The 22756-nt window shown below is 37.2% G+C and overlaps 1 protein-coding gene across 3 annotated transcripts in view; it reads right to left on the minus strand.

The window, feature by feature from the left end:
* The window catches only part of LOC134529788 (potassium channel subfamily K member 18-like), a 41674-nt gene extending 27230 nt beyond the window's left edge, over positions 1 to 14444 (minus strand). For all 3 annotated transcript variants that reach the window (XM_063364233.1, XM_063364232.1, XM_063364234.1), the window contains exons 1-3: positions 14226 to 14444; positions 3630 to 3876; positions 132 to 360 (exon numbers count right to left, since the gene is read on the minus strand). In XM_063364233.1, the coding sequence (XP_063220303.1) occupies positions 132 to 360; positions 3630 to 3876; positions 14226 to 14405 (656 nt within the window). In that variant the 5' untranslated portion in view covers positions 14406 to 14444. The remainder of the gene's footprint in view (positions 1 to 131; positions 361 to 3629; positions 3877 to 14225) is intronic.
* Between the last annotated feature and the right edge of the window lie 8312 nt (positions 14445 to 22756).

Here is a 22756-nt window from a genome sequence, read left to right on the forward strand (position 1 = left end):
AGTGTTTTTTTAAGATCAACAAGATTATTTTACCAGCGACTTCCAACATTTGTTACAGTAAATTAGGTTTCAAGAAAAATTGCATTTATTTGGTTAGCAAATTATTTTTGTATGATTTTCAACACCCTTACCCACTTTGTCGATTGCTACTACGAGTGCTTTTTGTCCTTCTAGAAGCATATTTCTTCGGCTTTCTTGTGCAGAAGAAACAGCACACCCTCCAATAAAGGAAACGGAAAGATTGTGCCATTATGTCTCCGATATTCGACAAGCAGAGTAGCATGAGTGGGATTCCCAGAATCGCATAGAATATCGTCACAACTTTCCCCCATGGCGTCTTCGGCGCTATGTGGCCATAACCTGCAACATAGATGATCATTCAATGGTAAGGCTATTGTAATTAACTTCAGTAATATTCGATAAAACTGCAATACACTCGCTTGGTTTGTGGATTTAGCAGCTTCAAGTTCAAATATATTATCTCTGACCAATATGTTTCGGCCAAATTTGCAGTTGCCATCATAAGGATAGTAGTAGCCTGAATGCAGTGGGGCGACGGAAGACTGAAATAATGGAAAACTACCATAATGAAAGAATTCCGCCTGGCCTCTTCGAAAAAGGCGAAAAAGTACCATATCGTAAAACTGCCAGAACTAGACAGAATTTTGCCATATTTATTTATACACTCCATGGAATGAGTACAACTAATTTGCTCTCGATGTAGCGTATAAATACCTCGCTAGGTAGCGCTGTTAATCCCCTAGCTGTTTCTTAGGTTAACTTAACAGGCTACAGATAGCACTTCTGGCGGTGATTTTCTGTAGTTCATCATAAATCAACTTAACAGATCGCGCACTAGTAGAAACAAATGTATCCAAAAATGGGTTATAGGAAGCAGCACTGTATACTTATAAACACGATCTTTAAATAAATATGGTAGTTTTCCATTATGGCACTATTCCTCCTGTTTTGACGTGGGGCGACGGAAGACTGCCGTACTGGAAAACTACCATAATGCAAGAATTCTGCCTGGGGGCGATGAAAAAGTGCCATAATGGAAAACTACCATTAGTTAAAACGCAACCATACAGTCCTAATACTCGAACTACATGAGTAAATTGTGTCTGTTATCTTAGAAAGTATGTGCAGAAATAAGCAGCATACGTCTTGTGATTTTAATTCATGTGTTAACTCCAGGTCACTAGTTGAAATAAAATGCAATCTATCGACGGAAAATCATAATTCCCTGACAACCGACGGTTAAGTAAGTAAAATATTGCATGATTTATATTATATGTTTAAAATGCCACGACAGATTGTCACCATCAGGTGTAAAGCCCTATATAGTACTGAGGTGGCAATTCAATTGATTTAATTTTACGTCATGTCTATCAAAAGAACGATAAAATAAACTTAAGCATGAATGATTTCACAGAAAAATATGTTTACGTTACTACATCATGAATAATACCCACATTAAGTTTCTGATGGGCTGTTGGCGTTCAATTTTCGTGGGCTGACTTCATTACGACCTTACTTCATAATGGATGTAGTATTGTTTTTGTCGTGTTGGGGCTGTCACAGGATATTGTGACCCCAGCATTATGTTTTTAGCATGTGCTGAGAAAACCACTAGAAGAGTATTTTAACATATAGATCTTAAGAAAAACAATTGCCATTAAGAATAGATAAAACAATCACAACATTTCCAACCTGAGAACTGTGAATACGGAATATTTGTTATACTTTACTTGAGAACGATTCACGTTTGCTGTTTAAGTTTTATTGATTAAGTAGTTGTGAATTTAGGCCTATATTTTTAATGCATCAATGACTACGAAATCATTTAGAAATGCTCAAATGAGCTGGTTAAGTGAAAACATTTGAGAATATTAATTTATGAAAACCTTGAAATCATTTTAGGTACGTTTACTAGAGGAATAGCCAATGCCCGACATTATATTTCTTCGTATTCATAAATGCTTGCTTGTCCGTGAACAGATTAATAGCGTAGTCAATGCAGACGGCCAAACACAACGCCACAGTAGGGCGGCAATGTGAAAAGAATTAGCCATGACTTACAGTAAGGAAGCATCCTACCGATTTTCTAGAATTATTTCAGAATCAGCAGAAAAAATCGTTGGGACTGTATCGGGACTCACGGCCGTTGATTTCGCGTGAAACGTTTATATGTCAGCGAGTCGCTTTTAGTATAATGGTTTAAAATAAAAACTATAAAAACGAGGCACTGACTAGGGTGTACGTACTATAATTTTTAATTCAAAACAGACACTAAATGGTAGCGTACTATTTATTTCAATTAATATTCGACGAAAATTTTATTTAACTTTGGCCTGTGATATGAGAAATGAGATATCGAAGGCATAATATCAACATTAATGTTTTTTTTTTTTGAACGTACAACCTGTATTGCCCAGTGTTGTCGAACCTCTATACTCAAACACACGAATCACCGCGCTATCACGTCTGAGTCGTGAGCTACACTGAACAGAATTTTTTTTCGTAACCTAAATTAAAATTAAGTGTACCTATTTCGGAGGTCTAGGTAGGAAATACTCTTAAGTGCGTCTCAGACTGAACCATATATAGTTAGGGAAAGATTAAAGCAAGACGATACAGGCCTTTTCGTTTGTTCTGGTACCTATATGTTTCGCTGTTAATTCTAAGACTTTAATACGATATGACAATGGCCAGACGGGATTTGAACCTGTCTGATAACAGCTGAAACATTCCTTCTGACAATCAATGTATCTAGGTGTGTATTATATAGAATGTCCATAGAATAATGTCCCAGTTTCAATGGTGTATTATAACAGTTTAATTTAGGCTATTTTTTAAACAATTAAAGGAATACTAACCTATTATTTTATTACAAATGTCCAATATGTGCACATTTAGTTATACGGTACACATATAACCTAAAGTCCAGTTCTTCCCACACTTTGGTTAACATGTCCGGAGTAATGGAGACAATTGCCTCTTCAATTCTGTGTCTCAGCTCTAGCAAATCATTAGGTAGCAGCGGAACGTAGACACGATCTTTTATAAAGCCCCCAAAGGAAAAAAATCACATTGAGTTATGTCAGGTGAACGTGGAGGCCAGAGACAAAGAGCTCCTCGTCTCGACCATCAAGACCAATCACAACGGTCAGGGACTTCGACGTTCAACCACTCTCGTACAAAGAGATTACAATGGGGGATCACAATTAAACTTTAAACAAAACGCACGTTGAACTGAAATTATTGATTCACTCTCAGCAAATTGGAGAACACAAAATGATTAACGTTGAGGAGACGCCATTTTGTGCAGGTTGGTGCTGCAAGCGAGAAAACAACAAAGCAGTACTCGCGCAAGCGCTTAATTAAAACTGTTTGAGTTACTCTTTGATTGTGATCTTGAACCAAAACTCTACTACGCTTACAGTTGAAACTATTATAATTCCGAACAGGGACATGTTTTAATGGACATTCTGTATTAAGAAAGCTGCTATCTAGCGGCTGGGCCCAAAACTACTTCCAAAACTTTGTCTCGGTCTCGGGAATTAGAGTTTCTCCCCCATGACCAGTTTGCTTGGGCCGAGACGGGTGGTTGGAGCTGACCCACTCACCTATGGTGGTGATGACGATGATGGAGTAGAACAGGGCTCCGGCGAAGGTCCACTGCACCACTTGCTCGTCCTCCACGCCGTCCCAGCCGTCCTTCTTCATGGAGCGCAGCAAGTCCTGCTCGAAGCTCTTCAGGTGGCTCCTGACGCACTTGGTCCAGTTCACCTCGTGCAGCACCGGCACCGTCTCGAACATCAGCCACAGCTCGTCCGTCACATTCTGTCGTATCCGGCTGATGTTTCGCTTCACCTGCAACGGGGCGCCACCGTCCCTTCACCGCCAGGCAGAGCGAGCACGTGCCTCCAGAGCGTCTGCCTTTCAAACGTGTCCACAATTGTAAGGTTTCACCTCCTTCACGCACACTTGTAACATTTAAAGACGCAATTTAAGCTGATTTCTGTCTAATAAAAAACTTCGAAACCACTCGTGCTCATCATTGGCCCATTGTTTCAAGCCTTTTGTAAATTCCCTGTGAATAACACTTACTGATTCTTATCTTTTAAGTTATTTTTTATTCTTTAAAATTCTCATTTGGCCAATACATGTGTATCGTAACAAATCGTTTACAGTTTAACAGTCTGTACAAGGAGAAATAGATATTAAATAATTAAAAAAAATGAATGAACTGATTTGAGTACAATTTTAACAGGACAGCGATACAACAGTTAATTATTCTCGACAAAAATAGTGAAAAACACATACAAGCGTGTCGTTATTACAACTTTTAAAAGCATGGAAATTTTTTCCAGTCGCTTTACTTACAAAAATTTTTCATTTGTAAAAATTAATTAATGCAAGTGCACTGGCAAGCGTCCAAATACACCAGAGAACTACTGTTTAGATACCTAGCAGGTTGCTTGATACACCACTCTTTTACTATCTCACACTTAAAACAGGAAATATTTTTACCTACATTTAGTGACTTTTAAGCCTATCCTACTCGCCACTCTCGTAGGCCGTGTTGAAACTGGGTTATGCTGCCTGTTAAATAAAATATCGCCATGTAAAAAATACATGAAGGCTGCACCCAAATGCGTTGGAGTGTGGTAGAAATGTAACAAACTTTGGAAAAATATTTCACGTAGAGATAAAGATGTTTCCTGTTATCTTGATTTAAATTTACCGACGTGCGCATCTATGAAGCTAACTACCTACGAGGGCGTATCAATAAGTAATGCACATAATGTAAAAAATAATTAATGACAATATGAAACAGAATGAAAGTATTAGCAATTTATTACTTTTCCACATAACTTCCGTGCATGTTGAGGCATTTGTCCCAAAGATGGATCAGTTTGAAAATCCCGGTCTTATAGCTCTACATCGTCTGCGAGACGAGCCATATTAGCTTGGCCCGTTTGAGTTCGTCGTCAGAGTCTTTCTTCTCACCGACGAGGAACTACTTCAAAGGTGGGACTTCTTCAAGGGTGGAACTTCTTCAAAGTGGGAACTTCTTCAAGGGTGGAACTTCTTCAAAGGGGGAACTTCTTCAAGGGTGGAACTTCTACAAGGTTGGAACTTCTTCAAAGGGGGAACTTCTTCAAGGGTGTAACTTCTTCAAGAGTGGAACTTCTTCAAGGGAGGAACTTCTTCAAAGGAAGAACTTCTTCAAGAGTGGAACTTCTTCAAAGGGGTAACTTCTTCAAAGGAGGAACTTCTTCAAGGGTGGAACTTCTTTAAGGGTGAAACTTCTTCAAGGGTGGAACTTCTTCAGATGGAAATTGGAGAGTGATCGTTGCTCCTCCACAGTTGACGATGTAATCACTAATGTCATTTTACCGGTGACTCACGAATGCTATCGTTAGCTGTCCAGTTAGTAGCGCCTTCTAGCTCCTTTTTAGTAAAAAATTTCCTTTTTGCTAATTATTTTTTACTTAAAAATTGACATGTGAATTACTCATTGATACGCTCTTGTATAAACTATTGGAAACCCGATTAATATACAAATGTGACAAAATTTATCTGGTTGTTACATAATTCGCTCAAAAATGTCTACTGCAGATTTTTTAAAAGTTATTTTCAGACGTTTGACTAACAACATCGACTTCATGTATTGTGGTTACAAGTTAGCGTGATGCTAAAAAAATAATCATTATATCAGCATATCGCTCGATACATATGTTGGTGTGCAAAGTAGTGTTCATTACAGTTTTAATAAACTGAAAGATGCTATAAACGTGTCTCAATACTTCTAACTAAATTAAAGATATTTTTTTTGCATGTTTACCTAATACGGGACGAAAAAAAGGGTGATTTCTGTTTTTTTTTTTAATCTGCCAAAATCAAACCAGGAAGTCTATAGAGTCCAGCACAGAATTAAGAGGTTTTTGTTCACTGCTGTAATAAGTTTCTACTGAAAATTTAAAAATCAAAACTAAATAAAAACGAGCCGAAAATATTCACTAGACTGGACAGATTTTTAAAGCAACTATTAGGCCTACTCGATATTATTTAAAAAATACCACCAAGTTTGGCGAGCTAAATGGTTTGTTATGTATGATTGTTGAGTCATATAATTGGCGAGAGTGACTGACGAAAACAAACCGACCTGTGATTTCACAACCAATTTTTGCATGTTATTGACTACCGTGCCGTATCTAGCCACGACCACGCTGGCTTGACGTAACCCTGTCAGGAACATGTCAGCGTGACACTTGTCAGTATTCTGCCGTCACTCACGGAACGTCATAGCCTGGGGCCACGACGAGTCTGGACGCACACTCGAGCCGAACATCACTCATCCGGTCCAGCTGCTAAATCTAGTATTCCCCAGTGTGTTCGTCACGGCTTGGACTGAGTTTGCCGCGTTGGCTTACTGACTTCTTGAAATATCACATCAGCATGTTAACTTTCACGACAGGTGTATTAATTCTCTCTTTACATTTAACAGTCTCGGCCACCATCTCCTTTGTAGTTTTTGGTTTTATATATGTTTATGAGGGCGCCTCAATAAGTAACTCACACGTAAATTTTTAAGTAGGAAAATTAATCAGTAAAGATTAAATTACTTCTAAAAAAAATTGGTTGTCTGTAAAGTCGGTTTACGGACGATATTTTAACGTGACAACGTCATTACAAAACATTGATGAAATGATTGCATACTTTTATGAATAAAATTGAATCATTTTTATTGAATTATCACTATTTTGTATGGATACAAAGAAGGAGTGAAATTAAATCTACAATTTAATTCATTAATTTACTTTTATTTGCACTCATTAATTCAAATATGTTTATAACTTCAACGAAGAGATTATTTTAACTATAACTTTTATACATGTTTGCTATTTAACTTCTTCCAATCTGTGTTATTCTGTTAAGGATAGGACGGTGATAGGAAAAGTAGGAAACGAATGGGAGTGTTTGAAGTTTAATGTGCCTCGAAAAAGTCAAATCGATGGTTGTTCCAATCGAGTGGAAGAGAGATAGATGCGGCGCAAGCGTACAATGAGCGTAACGGGACACCGCGTAACGGGACAATGTACGCAACGGGACACTTTTTCGTACGTACAGCCAGCGTTCATCGATTTATTAGACGTTGTCACGTCAAAAAAGTTAAATACAGGGAGCTACTGACTGGTCACAGTGCACGATCTCGTGATTTCACGCGCAGACAGCGTTTGTCAGTCACCGGTAAAGTGGCGTCAGTGATTACTGTGGAGGATCAAGGCGGTGACAAGTGTGACTCTGACGACGAACTCAAACGGGTCTTGGCGAATGTGGCTGTTATCGCAGCCGGCGAATTCCTATGGGACAGGGATTATCAAACCAATCCATCGTTGGGAGAAATGCCCCAACATGCATGAAATTCACGTGGAAAAGTAATAAAAGGGCATTACTTTCATTTATGGTTCATATCGTCGTTTATTGCTTTTTGACGTCAAAACGTCTTATAAATCGATGAACGCAAGCTGCACGCACGAAAAATCATGACTCATTGTCACGTTCGGCCTGAGTCAAGCGTGCAAGAACCGGCCAACCACCGTGCCAGAAAATCTTCTATAATATCAAGGTTAAGGCGGGATTTAACTAATCGTTCGTGTTTATATTTAAAAAAAAATATTTAAATTAAATTTGCAAAAACTGTAAATAATATTTGTAAATTAAAAAGTATGCAATTTTTCATCAATGTTTTCTTATGACGTTATCACGTAACATTATCGTCCGTAAACCGACTTTACAGACAACCCCCTCTTTTTTCTGATTTACCAAATGTGCGCTACTTATTGATAAGCTCTCGTATATACATGCAGAGGCATCCAGTTGCAATTTAATAAGAGTACCATACTCATATTATCTTTGAAAGATTTGTGCAATGGGAGTGCATGACTTGATGTAGGCTTTTGGACATACGCCATGCTAAGCAATGGCGTATGTCCAAAAGCCTACATCAAGTCAGTACCATACTCCCGATGTGTACACTTTAACACTTTGAGAACCCGGATGGTGGAGGACGTGGAACACGTTTACGCTTGCGGTGGAAAGAGGTTGGTCCTGTTTGCTTCGCGTATCGTGTTTTACGGTAATTGTTCACGCGCTTTAAGGGGGCGCCTCCCATTTCAGGTCATGATTTTATATTTATATTAATCACTGATCAACTTTAAGACTTTCCCATTTGTTTAACTTTCACGAAATGAAAAAAAATGTATACAGCGCATACTTTTTTGCATAATTAGCTGCCAAAGTTACATTTTTAACTTTTTTGGGGTTGTACAAATAAGGAGAACTTAATTTATTGCAGAACTGTAACTTTTTAGGTTTAACTGAAATGTCATTAGCTACTTTATAATATGGTTTGCAATTCTATCACAAAAACTCATTTCTTGATTTTGGCTATCAAAATCGTAACAAATTTTGAGAATTTTTAAATGCCAGGTAAAATTAATTAATATTTTCTGAAAGAAATTCAAACCATTTCTTTAAGTAGCCAGTGGCATTTCAGTTAAACCTAGGAAAATTCAGTTCTGCATTAAATTAAATTCTCCTTATTTGTACAACCCAAAAACGTTAAAAATGTAACTTTGGCAGATAATCGTGCAAAACGTATGCGCTGTATATAAATTTTTAATTTTGTGAAAGTTAAACAATTGAAAATTTTTTACAAGTGTATCTGTAATTACTGTACATATAAAATATTGACCTGAAGTAGGAGGCACCCCCTTAAGTTACGGCGTCGGGGCGGTAGCGGGAAGGTTAAGGCGATGGAAAGCGCGGTCGCTTTTCCACGCAGCCGTCACAACCCAGCCGTCGTCCGGAGACCTCTACTCCTGTTCCAGCGTCGAGTCGGAGAAAAACACTCCACCCGCTGCCAAAATGTGCAGTCATGTCATGGTCATTATCTTTGAAACATTTGTGCAATGGGAGTGCAAGACTTGATGTAAGATTTTGTATATATGCCATTGCTAAGCACATGTATGTCTGTAGAAGAAAACTACAAAAAAACACAAAAGACAAAAACACAAAATAAGAAAATTAATGTAGTTAAGCGGTATTTGCAAAAAAAAATGTTAAAAATCCGAAAATACCTTTATTATATGCTCTTCAACTTCCTCTTTTCATTAAAAGCGGCGGAGATAAGAAATTCCAAATACGTTAGGAGATATAGAATTTTTAAATTTCATCACAATACCAGTGCATTCATGTGGATTTCACCATTGTTTCTTGTTTACGAGTATCTATTTTTTTTATTGGATAATGATATTACGTGATTGTTTGTGATAGACCAGAATTCAAATGAATCAATACGTGATTATTTAGTTCATTTATTGTTTAAAACGGTGTTTAATTACCGCCTCCAACTTAGGTGAGTTTTTAACGTTTCTAATTTTAAAGTCTTATTTGTTATTTGGATATTGTTGCGCAAGTAATAAGTAACAAAAAAAATTTTACGTGAATTGTTACTGTTCATCCTTTGTCCCGGTTTGTTAGGTCAGGTCAGTTACATTATAAATACTTTAAAAATAAAGAACCATTGAAATTAATTCATATTATTTTTAATGTACGCTTAGTTTCAAAGTATTTATAATGTAACTGACCTTACCTAATCGACCATTTGCATTAATTAGGCATTCACAAACACATGGCAATAAAAAAAATTTCGGCGGTCGAATGATTACACAGATCTTGTATAGCAAAATAAGAATGGCGATATCTCCTAAAGTATTTGGAATTTCTTATCTCCGCCACTTTTAATGAAAAGAGGAAGTTGAAGAGCATACAATAAAAGTATTTTCAGATTTTTAATTTTTTTTTGCAAATACCACTCAACTACATATTTACCAATTAAGCAATTTTTTTTGCTTAATTTGTGTTTTTGTCTTTTAGGTTTTTTGTAGTTTTCTTCTACAGACATACATGTGCTTAGCAATGGCGTATGTCCAAAAGCTTACATCAAGTCATGTCATGGTCAATCGTACGTGCACAAATTACACTTTCTTAAAAAAAAAAAAAAACAGTTTACGAAGAAATATATCGTGATCGATTCGCCTGTATTTAAACATCGTCCAAATATTAATTTTACCTGTAACTTCCTTCATTGGCTAAAGTTTGAAATCCAGAATAGACACAAAATATGTACTTCCTTAATTTTTATATCACCCAAAATAATAGTAGAAATTTTCAATGCTTTTGCCATTATATTATAACCGGGGGAAAAAAACGTACCAAATATTCTTGAGTTTTAAGACTTACGTTAAATGAATAAACAGTACAAAGTGCCCTAAATATTGTTTGTCTATTAAATGATTACTTAGCTAAAACTAACTTAATATAATTTTTTCTCTACAGTTAAAAAACCTTCACTTGCCACATTTATTGCAATAAGCTTTACAATATTTGACCAGATGCTAGAGAAATATATTTTTCATTATTTGAATACTTGCTTTGCTATATTTAAGGTCTAGAATTATTACTTTTATTTTGAAACTATATTCTGTTTTTTTTTTATTATTTGCTTTCAACAAAGAAATTTCAGGTTATTTAAAACCCTCGTAAATAGAAAAATATAAAAACATATCTATTTAAAATGTTAAAAATATGTTATTCATAAACAAGTAAAGAAAGCAAAGAGTTTATTCTACACTAATTTTTTCAGTTATCTGTGTACATGTAATGATAAAATATTAGAATGTGTTTTGAAACAGCACTTGTAATAAATAGGCCTAATGTGTTTAGTTGACGTGAAAATTGACGTAACTTAGAAATATATAAAGATATATAAAGATGCTGATGCGATTGATAAACTTTTCAGAATTCCCTTTATTGGAAAATTTAATCTGGACTGAAATAACGCATATTCTGAAAAATGCACACAACTATATTGTCAAATGATTTTTAATTGGTAAGTTACCAAAACTATTGTAATTAATAAGAAAACGAACGAAAATATTTTAAATGTTTTACCAACCAGAATGAATTAATATCCTAGCCAATATTAAATCTCTTTACTAAATCATTTCAGTGGTTATTCCTTACTCCGACTAAAATATTTACCCCCTCGCATTTGAGTGTAAGTTTTCCGAACTAACGTCAGTGCTTTCCTTAGCTTGTTGAATGAAAGATGAAGTAAAAGTACGAAGACATTCTGGAATGAAGATTGGTGTTTCTCTTGTAACCATAGCGTGTTTTTGTAATGTAATGTCCTATTTATTGTTGTTTTTCGTATGTGTATTTTCTATTTATTTAGTTAATACTTTGTATTGCAGTTATTATCTTGTCCGATTGTCGGTGGTGCCTGCTTGGTGGTGGTGCCTACATTGTGTACGGTGTGTGGAGCCTGCCTGAATGTAGTGCCCGATTCCTTCGCATTGTTTCTGACTTGTCATTAGTAGATTTTTATTCATTTGGTTTGATTCTTTGCCTTTTTTATTTAGTATGTTTTAATTTTGTTTTGTGCTTCTGTTTTTTCGTTTTTGTTTTGTACCCACCACATAGGTTTTATAACCGCTCGTAGGCATGTAACAATGATAAATAAATAAAATATGACATGAGCTTAGTGCTGCAACGCCGGCGGCATGCAGCTGTTAGTACGCGCGTGTGCAGCGGGTTGCATGCTGTTAGGCGAACAGGTCGCGTCGCGGTCAGCCACAAAGCCTAAAGCCGAGGCCACACAGTCAGTTACGCTATGATCGCTATATTCATTGTGTTCGCTGAGCCAGGTGGCAAGACAGGATAGTCTAGTTCGAGATGTCGGAGAGACGCATGCCGTAGGATTCGAGTGTTTGATTCCGACGATGATAATATTCTGCTGGCTCTCACAGTTTGTAAACGTAAAAATAAATAGGTTCATGAAGTTAATCCAAAAAGAAACGAATTTAGAGAATGTCATCATTCGATGAAGCAGTTGCGTGAGGACGAAGCCAAATTTATGGATTATTTCATAATAAATACAACTCAGTTTGATAGCATTCAATTGAAATCAAATATCAGGCATTGTCCTGCACATCCTGCTTTCTATATAGTCTTCTATAGATTTATTCCCTAAACATGGATATTTTTGAAATCCTTCAATAAAATTTTCCGTCGATATAATACTAATTTAAAGCAAACACAAAAGTACAGCACAATTCCGCACGAAAACAGTTGTATTTTTTTTAAAATAACCGAGAATCAAACACCTGGCCACGTCACCAACATAACGAACATAACGAACACATATGTGTGTGGACAATGAAACCTGAGATGCAGCTGGCTATATTTTACTCGCGTAGCAAACATCGCCAGCATAGCGAGCATAGCGAGCATAGCGAATATAGCGAGCATAGCGCCCTGTGCGGCCGTAGCTCAACACCTACTGCGCGGACATAAGGACAAAAGCACTCTCCGCGTAGCATCGCTCGTTATCACGTGGCTACAAAACTTGTTTAAATAATTTGGCACCCGGCTGGGTGAAAAAATTGCCACTATTTTGATCATAACAAATGCTGTATTTGACTTAATTTATAGAAATTCCTATAAAAACGCAATGCTTGGCAGAAAAGTTTCATTAAATAAAAAACATAAACATAAAACTTTTCTAAAAAATTTAATTAGCAATGCGCTTGAAACAAAGGTTAAAAGTAACAGCCTATAAAATAACGTTACGTTGTTACATTAAAAATGTAAACATGTTAATACAAGAAAGAATATGTATTCTTTTGGGATGGTGAACTCCACGACTACGTCACCTTCAAGTTAGAGTATACTTTGGTATGTTGCCTGCCTGGCTGGAGGCACGAGCTCTGAAAACACAGGTGCGCTAAGGGCGACTCTCGCTCGCTCATCATACGCTTGTTCGCCTCTACGCGCCAGGCACCGAGCTGGCCTCAATGGCACTTCGAGCTGTCACTCTATTCTTGTACAGTGGGATAATAAAGTTTCATCTTTTAAGTTTAGGAGCCTCGGTGATGTATTGCTAATGGATGCATTTTTACAGACGTTTAACTTTTGTAATTATAATTTAACCAAGATCAATTACACTAAAAAATAATTTAAAAAGAAACAGAACAAAAAATGACACATTCCCAGGAATTCGGGAAGTTTAAGATGAAGGATTTTAATCAAACATTCCACACCTAAAGACGATAATGAAAACACCTGTTAAATCTGTTTTCACTGTCTCAACGTGCAAATAAATACGTCAATAAAAATTTTAACTTGTAAATATGGTGTTAGAAAACTTAAATTATATTTAGAAACCTTGAGTAGTATTTAAATGGCGCGTTGGAAACTGAAGGTTTGCGTGCTATTTAGCTGCCCAGTCAAGGCGGCCAACTTTATAGATATGCAAATGAACATCCCCCATGATGAATCGTTACGCAACTATGAGCAATTAAGCCTGATTATAAACAAAACATTATGTTTTGTATGCACGTAAATACAGACTTGTTACATCTGTGGTTGAATATATGTTTATATCATGGTGTTGGATTTTTGACGTGACAACGTCTAATAAATCGATGAACGCCGGCTGCACGCACGAAAAAGTGTCCCGTTACGCACATTTTCCCGTTACGCTGTGTCCGTTACGCTCATTGTACGCTTGCGCCGCATCTATCTCTCTTCCACTCGATTGAAACAACCATCGATTTTACTTTTTCGAGGCACATTAAATTTGAAACACTCCCATTCGTTTCCTACTCTTCCTATCATCGTCCTATCCTTAACAGAATAACACAGATTGGAAGAAGTTAAATAGCAAACATGTATAAAAGTGATAGTTAAAATAATCTCTTCGTTGAAGTAATAAACATATTTGAATTAATGAGCGCAAATAAAAGTAAATTTATCAATTAAATTGTCGATTTCATTTCACTCTTTCTTTGTATCCATACGAAATAGTGATAATTCAATAAAAAATGATTAAATTTTATTCATAAAAGTATGCAATCATTTCATCAATGGTTTGTTATGACGTTGTCACGTTAAACTATCGTCCGTAAACCGACTTTACAGACAACCATTTTTTTTTCATCAAGTTCGGAAACGAGGTCAGCAGACGCCACCGACGGGGGATGTCGGAATGTTGCTGGGCGGTTCGCGGGGAACTGAGGGGTACGAGGAGGCCAGACCCGAGACTCCAGCTGTGGTGGGTGGAGAGGTTGCGACAGGGGAGCACTCGCCTCTAGCTCGTTGTCCTTCTCCAGGCTGCGGAACGTGAAGGCGCCCAGGATGCAGTAGGCGACCACCAGCGACACCAGCACCACGTGCGAGAACAGGCACGAGCAGATCTTCCAGGCGTAGTAGAGCACCGTGAGGCACCTGTTGGGGCGGCCTGGCTCGTGGTCCTCCGAGGGCGTCATGCCGGCCGGCGCGACGCCGTCTCGCGCGCCGTCCACGCCTCGACTAAAAATGCCCCCAGCCGCAATTCTAAATACGTCGCGCCCTCTGTTCCCCCTCCTCGACGACTTCCCTCATCTCGGCGGCTACTGGCCTAGCTGTGCTTGTCCCGTGGGTCGCTCTCTTGCTCCCGTTCTCTCCACACAGACGGCTTTCATCAACTTCACTTTAGTTGCTGAGTGCTACTTGTCTCCTTCTGTCTTTTCAGTGGTAACTTTAAATATCTGTAATTTTTAAATCAGGACCGTAAGGAAAAGTAAAGAAACTAAATGATGAACCGGTTTGCAATTTCAGGTATATTTGAACTCGCTGGCTTTGTTTCAGGAAGGTTTCCCACCCAACTTTCACGTGACGTGACAACGCATGTGTCTTCCCGCAGGTGCGCTCCACTGCGAATCTCCGAGTGGTTGCGCGCCAGCTGAGCTCCAGTTCGGCGTGGAAATAATTCTTAAGCAACGTTCTCTTCAACCAACAGATCTCCTGATCAGTTTTATGTGGTATCACTCTTCATTAAAGCGCCTGTCCCAAAACCCCTTCAAAAACTTCTCAATCACCTCTGGGAGAAGACAACCTGAGCGGAGACATAGTGAAGCTCACAGAACACTATATTACTTCCACCTTCTTCTCAACAACAGGAAGGCACCGCCATGGGCTCACCTCTATCTCCCTTCTTAACCAATGTTATAATGGCCGAATTTGAGGAGAAAGCAATAAGTATCAGCCAGTTTAAACCCAAGTGCTAATACAGGTATGTAGATGGCCCCTTTGTGATTTTAAGCCATGGTAACGATAAGATGCAAGACTTCCTGAAACACCTGAACAGCATCCACCCGAACATATATTTAACCATAGAGGTGGAAGTAGAAGGAAGTTTCCCTTTTCTGGATGTCTTGTTCACAAGAGGAGAGGATAACCACATCAGCCACAGTGTTTGAAGAAAGCCAACCCACACAGAGAGGTATCTACGGCGAGTTCACACCACCCGCCATCTTAGATGATAACAGTCATCTCAACTTTGGTCAACAGAGCTAGAGCCATTTGCGAAGAAGACAATATCGAGGAAGAAATGAAACATCTAACAAGTGTTCTTCAAGAAATTGGTTATTCAAAATCAGAAAAATATGAAAGCCATGAAGCCACCTCAACAGCAAAAGATGGAGTATCTTCTAATAAAGCTTTCATTCCTTACGTCAAAGGAATTTCAGATCAAGTGGCAATAATTCTTAGAAAGCATGAAATTCATAAACAAAATTGAGGAGTCTCTGTCATCTGTGAAAAACAAAACTCCACCCGAAAACCTAGCTGGTGTGTACAAGATTCCATCTTCTTAAGGCAAGATATAGGTATATAGGACCAACTGGCAGACGAATAATCACAAGAATTAAAGAACATATCAGCGACTATAAACAGGAAAATCCACTATGAGCTATAGCAGAAAACTCCTTGGAAACCAGTCAAAGCATTGATTTTGACCAATTCCACACCATAGAAAACATCAGACAATACTAGAAAAGATACATTCGAGGGTCAGTAGAAATATTAAAACACCCAGAAAACATAAACAGAGAAGATGTCTACAAATTAAGCAGAATATGGGATCCACTCTTCAGAAAAACCTCATAATCTAGCTCTGCATCTAACAAAAGACAGGTCACCTCTGGTTCACCAAACAGCCCAGCCAATCAGAGGAGAAGAGGCCACTGATTTTCCAGCAGCCCTAGCCAGTCACTGAAGCCCAGCTCCGATTGCCCAAATCAATAGGCCAACTAGACGAAAGTAATAACTGTGATTGGCCCACAGCTGCAGCCAATTGGGAAATACTTCTATCAGGCGAGAGTATTAAAGGCAGAAGAACATGTAATAACCTCAGTAGGTAACTCTACCCTGATGATGGCGAACGTAATGTCAACCGAAACGTCCGTGATATATTGGCTTTGGACGCGGCTACTACCCAGAAGCCAAGTTACTTTATTTCTATGTAATTTTTTTTTTCCATTACACGTTTTATTTTTGAAACATCTGTTGTACATTTTATAAATTTTATTTTTTTTATAATGGAAACCGGATTTTTTTTTTAAAGTTTTGAGAAAATAATTCAAATATGAACAAAACCACAATAATACATAAGTTTAATGAGTTTGGATAGCACCCCCTTTAGTTACTAGTATATAGCTTGGCTGAACTTACACAACATACATATTCGAAAGTCAGTATCTCAGGCGCTTAGTAGTTAATTTGTATACTATTTTATGGACATTTCACGAGACATCAACTTCGGAATAGGTGGTTTAAATTTAATTTTTTTTCTTCCTCAAAAATCCTTGCTCCTGTTACGTGGCGCTGTGTTTGGATCAGGAAGCAACCCTATGCATCGCCCGAAGCTGCAACGCCGATAAGAGTATTAAAAAACCAGCAGATCGGAAAGTAGGCCGCAGTTGAAGAAAGAAAAAAGCAAAAGGAAGACCGGGAGCGCGGTAAATTGTAAACAGTCATTGAACTGGTGTCGAAAGGCGAAGTGTTGGGAGGGGGAGGGTATAAACACCACTGGACCCAGCTATCGGGCGGTTGTGAGTGGTGGCGCGGGCCGTGATACCACGCAGGTCAAGTCAGATGTCACGCTTTTGCCCCACTTGGCTTGTTTGTGACGGTTGAACCCGGGGGAGACATCTCCAGTTGCTGCCGCCGCGCCGTAGTTCTCCGCTTGGCCGCGCAGATGGCGTTCCTCCACTTCGCGCCGTCGAACCGTGAGTGCCCCGAGCCACGCGGCACTGCGTGTCCATCCCAGAAAGTCCCAGTCGCGTCACTTACCTGTATCAACCGTGACCGTTGCAGAGTGTTGTTTCAAGGCACCATCAAAGAGTAACTCAAACAGATTCAGATAAGATGTTTTCCCTTTGGGGCTTTATAAAAGATCGCGTCTACGTTCCGCCGCTGTCTAATGATGTGCCAGAGTTGAGACACGGAATTGAAGAGGCTATTGCTTCCATTACTACGGACGTGCTGACCAAAGTGTGGGAAGAATTGGACTTTAGGTTGGATGCGCCAGTAATGCTTTCCCCAGTTAGCAGAGGATGAACCTCCAAAACTTTATATGGCAACAGCATGGAGCCTCTCTCCATTGGAATCTCTTTGTACGAGATTGGTTGAACGTGGAAGTCCCTGGCCGTTGTGATTGGTCGTAATGGTCGAGACGTCAGAGCTCTTTTTTTTTTTCGCTAGCCTCCACGTTCACCTGACATGTCGTGCCTATGTTTTCCCTTTGGGGCTTTATAAAATATCGTGTCTACGTTCCACCGCTACCTAATGATTTGCCAGAGCTGAGACACGGAATTGAAGAGGCTATTGCTTCCATTAATCCGGTCGTGCTAACCAAAGTGTGGGAAGAATTGTACTTCAGGTTGGATGTGTGCCGTACATCTAAAGGTGTACATATTGTCCATTTGTAAGAAAAACTAGGTTAGTTTACCTTCAATTTGGTGTGTGATCTGTTGTGTATAGTTTCAATCAAACTTTTATAATATCCCATTGAAACTGGGGCATTCTTTTTTGGACATTCTGTATTGTCAATCGGTCCACGTGATCACAATCCAATAATCCCTTAAATCCCATCTTAATTACTTCAGTGTATAGTAAACGTGTTTAACCACAAAAAAATTGATCTTGATACTCACTAGGTACAAAATTATCTTCCATGGTCGTATGAGAGGGGGTGATGGAGATAAAGTATATCTAACATCCTACCCCCCCTTCCCCTTTTCCCAAAAATTAAATTCTGCGTACGCTACTGTTGGCTCCGTTAGTTTCATGTTTACTTGGTCGACATTGGGTATTATAAAATAACATTATATATATATATATATATTCGTAGGCAATAGATTCTTGCATAACAAAACCCTGTTACAAATGTCAGGGGACGATTAGTGATAAGCCGCATTCAGTTATCAAATTTCTCTGTGGCTGATATTCGCCCGGACAGAAGTATACTGTTCACGCGCATAAAAATAAAAAAATACTTACTCAATAAAATATATTGCTGGCCAAGGTAATAGAATTTTATTTATTTAACACGTACTTTCCTTTTGACAAATACGAAAAGATAAAAAATATTATTAAAATAAAACAACTATTTTTATAGCTTATAACTCATAAACAAATGGAACTTAGATATGAACACTATTTTCTATATTTTACTTATAAAGTTATAACAGAGAATTAGAGGATGGTTTGTTCTAGTGTTCCGATATAAATTGTATTAGTATTTTATGCTATATAAAATATTTCCTTTTACTTTATCTATTTTAAAACACCATTAAATAATCTTAAAAATATAACCAATTACTATTGCGCATGTTATATAAAAAAGATAGGACATATCTTCATTTTGAAGATTTATTTTGCGGTATCAACCAAAAAAAAAACATTTTATGGGGATACGTAATATTACTATACAATTTATTTAGTACCAAACAATATTGACGTGTTTTCAATGTACTTTAGAAGTACTTAGGTTTTAAGTAGATGAAATGGAACCAGTCAACACATAATATTTGTATAATATATAAACATAAAGTAAACTTTATTATATATCTATGTTTTAATAAATTATTTTAACTCGCGAGTGATTTTTCCTGTTAGTTGTAACTTGAACTCTCGAGCCAAGAAATTTCAGACAATGGCCGCGAAAGCCAACGATCCTTATTAATTTTCCAGTCGAAAAATATGCGGAATAATTACCACGAATTTTTTTGTGATTGTCTCTTTGAAATGTGTTATAACTGTAGCAGTTATCAGTTTTGAAACTTAAGAAACTATGTAAACAATAAATACGGAATTTTTTTGTGACAGTGAAGGAACAATTATTATTGATTTGTTTACGTAATGTTTCGTAAATCAAGAGTATCGACTGCAGGATTTGTGATATAATGAACTTCCAATAGTTTAGTACTTCATGGCATTGAACTATATTTCACCTATAATTTACATTAATTTATCTCGTTTTTAAGTCAAAACTTAAACATTTTTCTTTGACAGTTATTTTTAAATTACAAACAGACTGTGTGATTTGGGAAACACATTTTGCTGCATGAATTTCCAAGTATGCCACGACTGCCCAAGAGTAGTTTTTGAGCTACATATCCCTTAAGGAGCCTCTGTGGCTGGATGGAAAAGTACTCTATAGCCAAAGGCGTCACACAATGTTGTTCTGCAAGGTGTAAATATGCAAACTAAAGAGAACATGAATGTCTAAGATGGCAATTACGAAGGTACCACTGGTGGTGCAAGTAGTGAAAAGTATTGTTATTCTTGACTCCAAGAGCTTTCCACGAACGTAAAAAATATGAACTAAATTCAAAACATAAAATTTACGTGAAAATTTTAAATTATTTTTATTTCATCTATTTATTTACATATTGTAAGATGCACATAAAAAGAAACATAAAAATTTTTTGCGAAATTTTGTTCATGCCATCTAAAGTAAAAAAAAGTGGGTCAATAATTATTATATAATCTAATAATAGCAACACGTCAGTAAATTAACGAGTAAACGACTTATCCTTCGTTTCTGATGTCACACCTAGATTTTTGAAATACGTTTTGGCCTTTATCATAGTAAAAATAATTCATATCTTGCTGGGTTCTTCTCAAAACAACCAAGTGTCGTTCATTTTTCACTTGTGAAAGAATTTAATATGAATTCGTACACCTGAGGTCACTCATAATTAGAAATGTTTTGTTGAAAGTACATTCTGCATGCTCAAGTTGCCTCATGTAGGCTGTTGTGGTGCGCACAATGCGACACACTTCATGCCTTAATGCAAACAATGAACTATTTCAAAACTTATACTGGTCATGACAAGTGTTTCAATTTTTTATTTTATTTTTCGCCCTATCATTCTCAAGGTGTGAGCAATTGTTTGAAAGTTTGATATGACCATTCGTGACCCACGAGATGAAAGGAACTAAGGCAGAATTTTGTATCTTCGAGATTTCTATTTTTGTGTGTGTAGAATTTTTTTTTAAAACCATATCCAATGAAAGACTAGAGCTCAAGAAAAAAGTTCATTTTTTTTTTGAGTTTGGAAAGTAATTTCCAAGATGGTCATAAATTATATATTCTCATTTTTACTTGCAGCTAGGTCACCGGACTTTGAGACTTGTGTTTTTGTTCTTTGTTATTGCACGCAGAGTCTGCAATAAAAGAGCCGCGCTCAGTTGACTGAACCGAGAAATAACTGTTTTGTTCGTCGGTGATTAGCGCGTTTTCATGTGTGTCAAGGATTAATAACACTGCTGATTGCGTGCTCATGCTGAACGCCGAGAATAATTATGGGACATGCGGTGTTGGTCGTTGGTTTGTAGCTTGCGTTACAGCACCAACTAAGTTTTTTTTGACGTGACAACGTCTAATAAATCGATGAACGCCGGCTGCACGCACGGAAAAGGATGACTCGTTGTCCCTTTACGCTCATTGTCCCGTTACGCTCATTGTACGCTTACGCCGCATCTATCTCTTTTCCACTCGATTGGAACAACCATCGATTTTACTTTTTCGAGGCACATTAAACTTGAAACACTCCCATTCGTTTCCTACTTTTCCTATCATCGTCCTATCCTTAACAGAATAACACAGATTGGAAGAAGTTAAATAGCAAACATGTATAAACGTTATAGTTAAAATAATCTCTTCGTTAAAGTAATAAACATATTTGAATTAATGAGTGCAAATAAAAGTAAATTTATCAATTAAATTGTAGATTTCATTTCACTCCTTCTTTGTATCCATACAAAATAATGATAATTCGATAAAAAATATTCAAATTTATTCATAAAATTATGCAATAATTTCATCAATGTTTTGTTATGACGTTGTCACGTTAAACTATCGTCCGTAAACCGACTTTACAGACAACCAATTTATTTTTCTGCTTACCCTTTCTGAAATTCAAACTTTTAACCTCATTTTATGAGCATTGAAGTATTATGTATATATGATAATCTGATAGTTTCTTTTAAAACAATGCCAAGAACCTTTTAATTTGAAAACTTCTATTTGCTCGTTACTATGATAGTCGGTCGAACTTCCTAGTGTGAAAAAAATACCGTCATATTTGATTCGCTAATAACTACGAGACTAATAATGCTTCAACAATGGTTGAGCCAACAGCGGATAGATTATGTCTGTATGTGTTGGTCGCGCAGTGTTTTACTGCATTAAAGAGATTTATAATTAAATTACATATTAATACCAAACACTTGTTATGGTTTTATCCTTACGTTTTCAAGCAAAATCTACGACGTGGACACGAACTAAGCCTTTCTCAGTTTGTTTTTTTGTTTCGTTTTAGAATTTACTTGTAAATCTTGCAGTCATAAATAAATATTTTTTTTCGTTTTAATATTTTTATATTTTCTGGGACTATGTCTTGAAACAAAAATATCAGAAAATGACAGAAAATGAGGGGGGGAGGGGGGGGAGGAGGCATTCAAAATGACTGCTTTTCCGGTGAAACGGTTTCAAGATCTTCCATAAGCAAGATTAATATCGTCTCAATCAAATAAAGCAAAGAATCTCAACTTAACTCGAATTAGTTGCTGTAACCACGTGACCATCCTACAAGAGGAATGACTTGGCGCAAGCGCTATGACGGAATGTTGTTGATCATCAAGTGCAATGACACGCAAACAATCACAAGAGAGTTTGTTTTTAACCGCCTCTGCCAGCCAGTCAGTCATAAAGTCACGGAAGATTATCTTCGTATTCTTCCTCGCTTTGGCAACATACGCAGCAAATTTTTAAAAACAATTATGTACGTATCATGAACGTTAAAACAGTATAAGGCTAACTTGTTGTATGTTAATTATTTTTTAAAGTGAACCACGGCCCTAATCAATAAAAAAATTAATTAGTTAATCATATATATATAGGTGGTCAAAATTAATCTATATTCAGTATATCCAGTAATACAAGACTTTATGTAAGCTTTTGGACATACGCCATTGCTAAGCACATGTATGTCTGTAGAAGAAAACTACAATAAACACAAATCAAGCAAAAAAATTGCTGTTGTCAACAGGATATAAACACCACATGTAAACAGCAATGTTTTGCTTGATTTTTGTTTTTGTCTTTTGTGTTTTTTGTAGTTTTCTTCTACAAACATACATGTGCTTAGCAATGGCGTATGTCCAAAAAGCTTACATCAAGTCATGCACTCCCATTGCACAAATCCTTCAAAGATAATACCAGTAATTCACGTTGTCCGAAATTCAATACTGCACGCGAGTGTTTTAAGGGTGCGATAAATTTTCCTCG

This window comes from Bacillus rossius, chromosome 2 (genome assembly GCF_032445375.1).
Source record: "Bacillus rossius redtenbacheri isolate Brsri chromosome 2, Brsri_v3, whole genome shotgun sequence".
Classification (NCBI taxonomy): Eukaryota; Metazoa; Arthropoda; class Insecta; order Phasmatodea; family Bacillidae; genus Bacillus; species Bacillus rossius.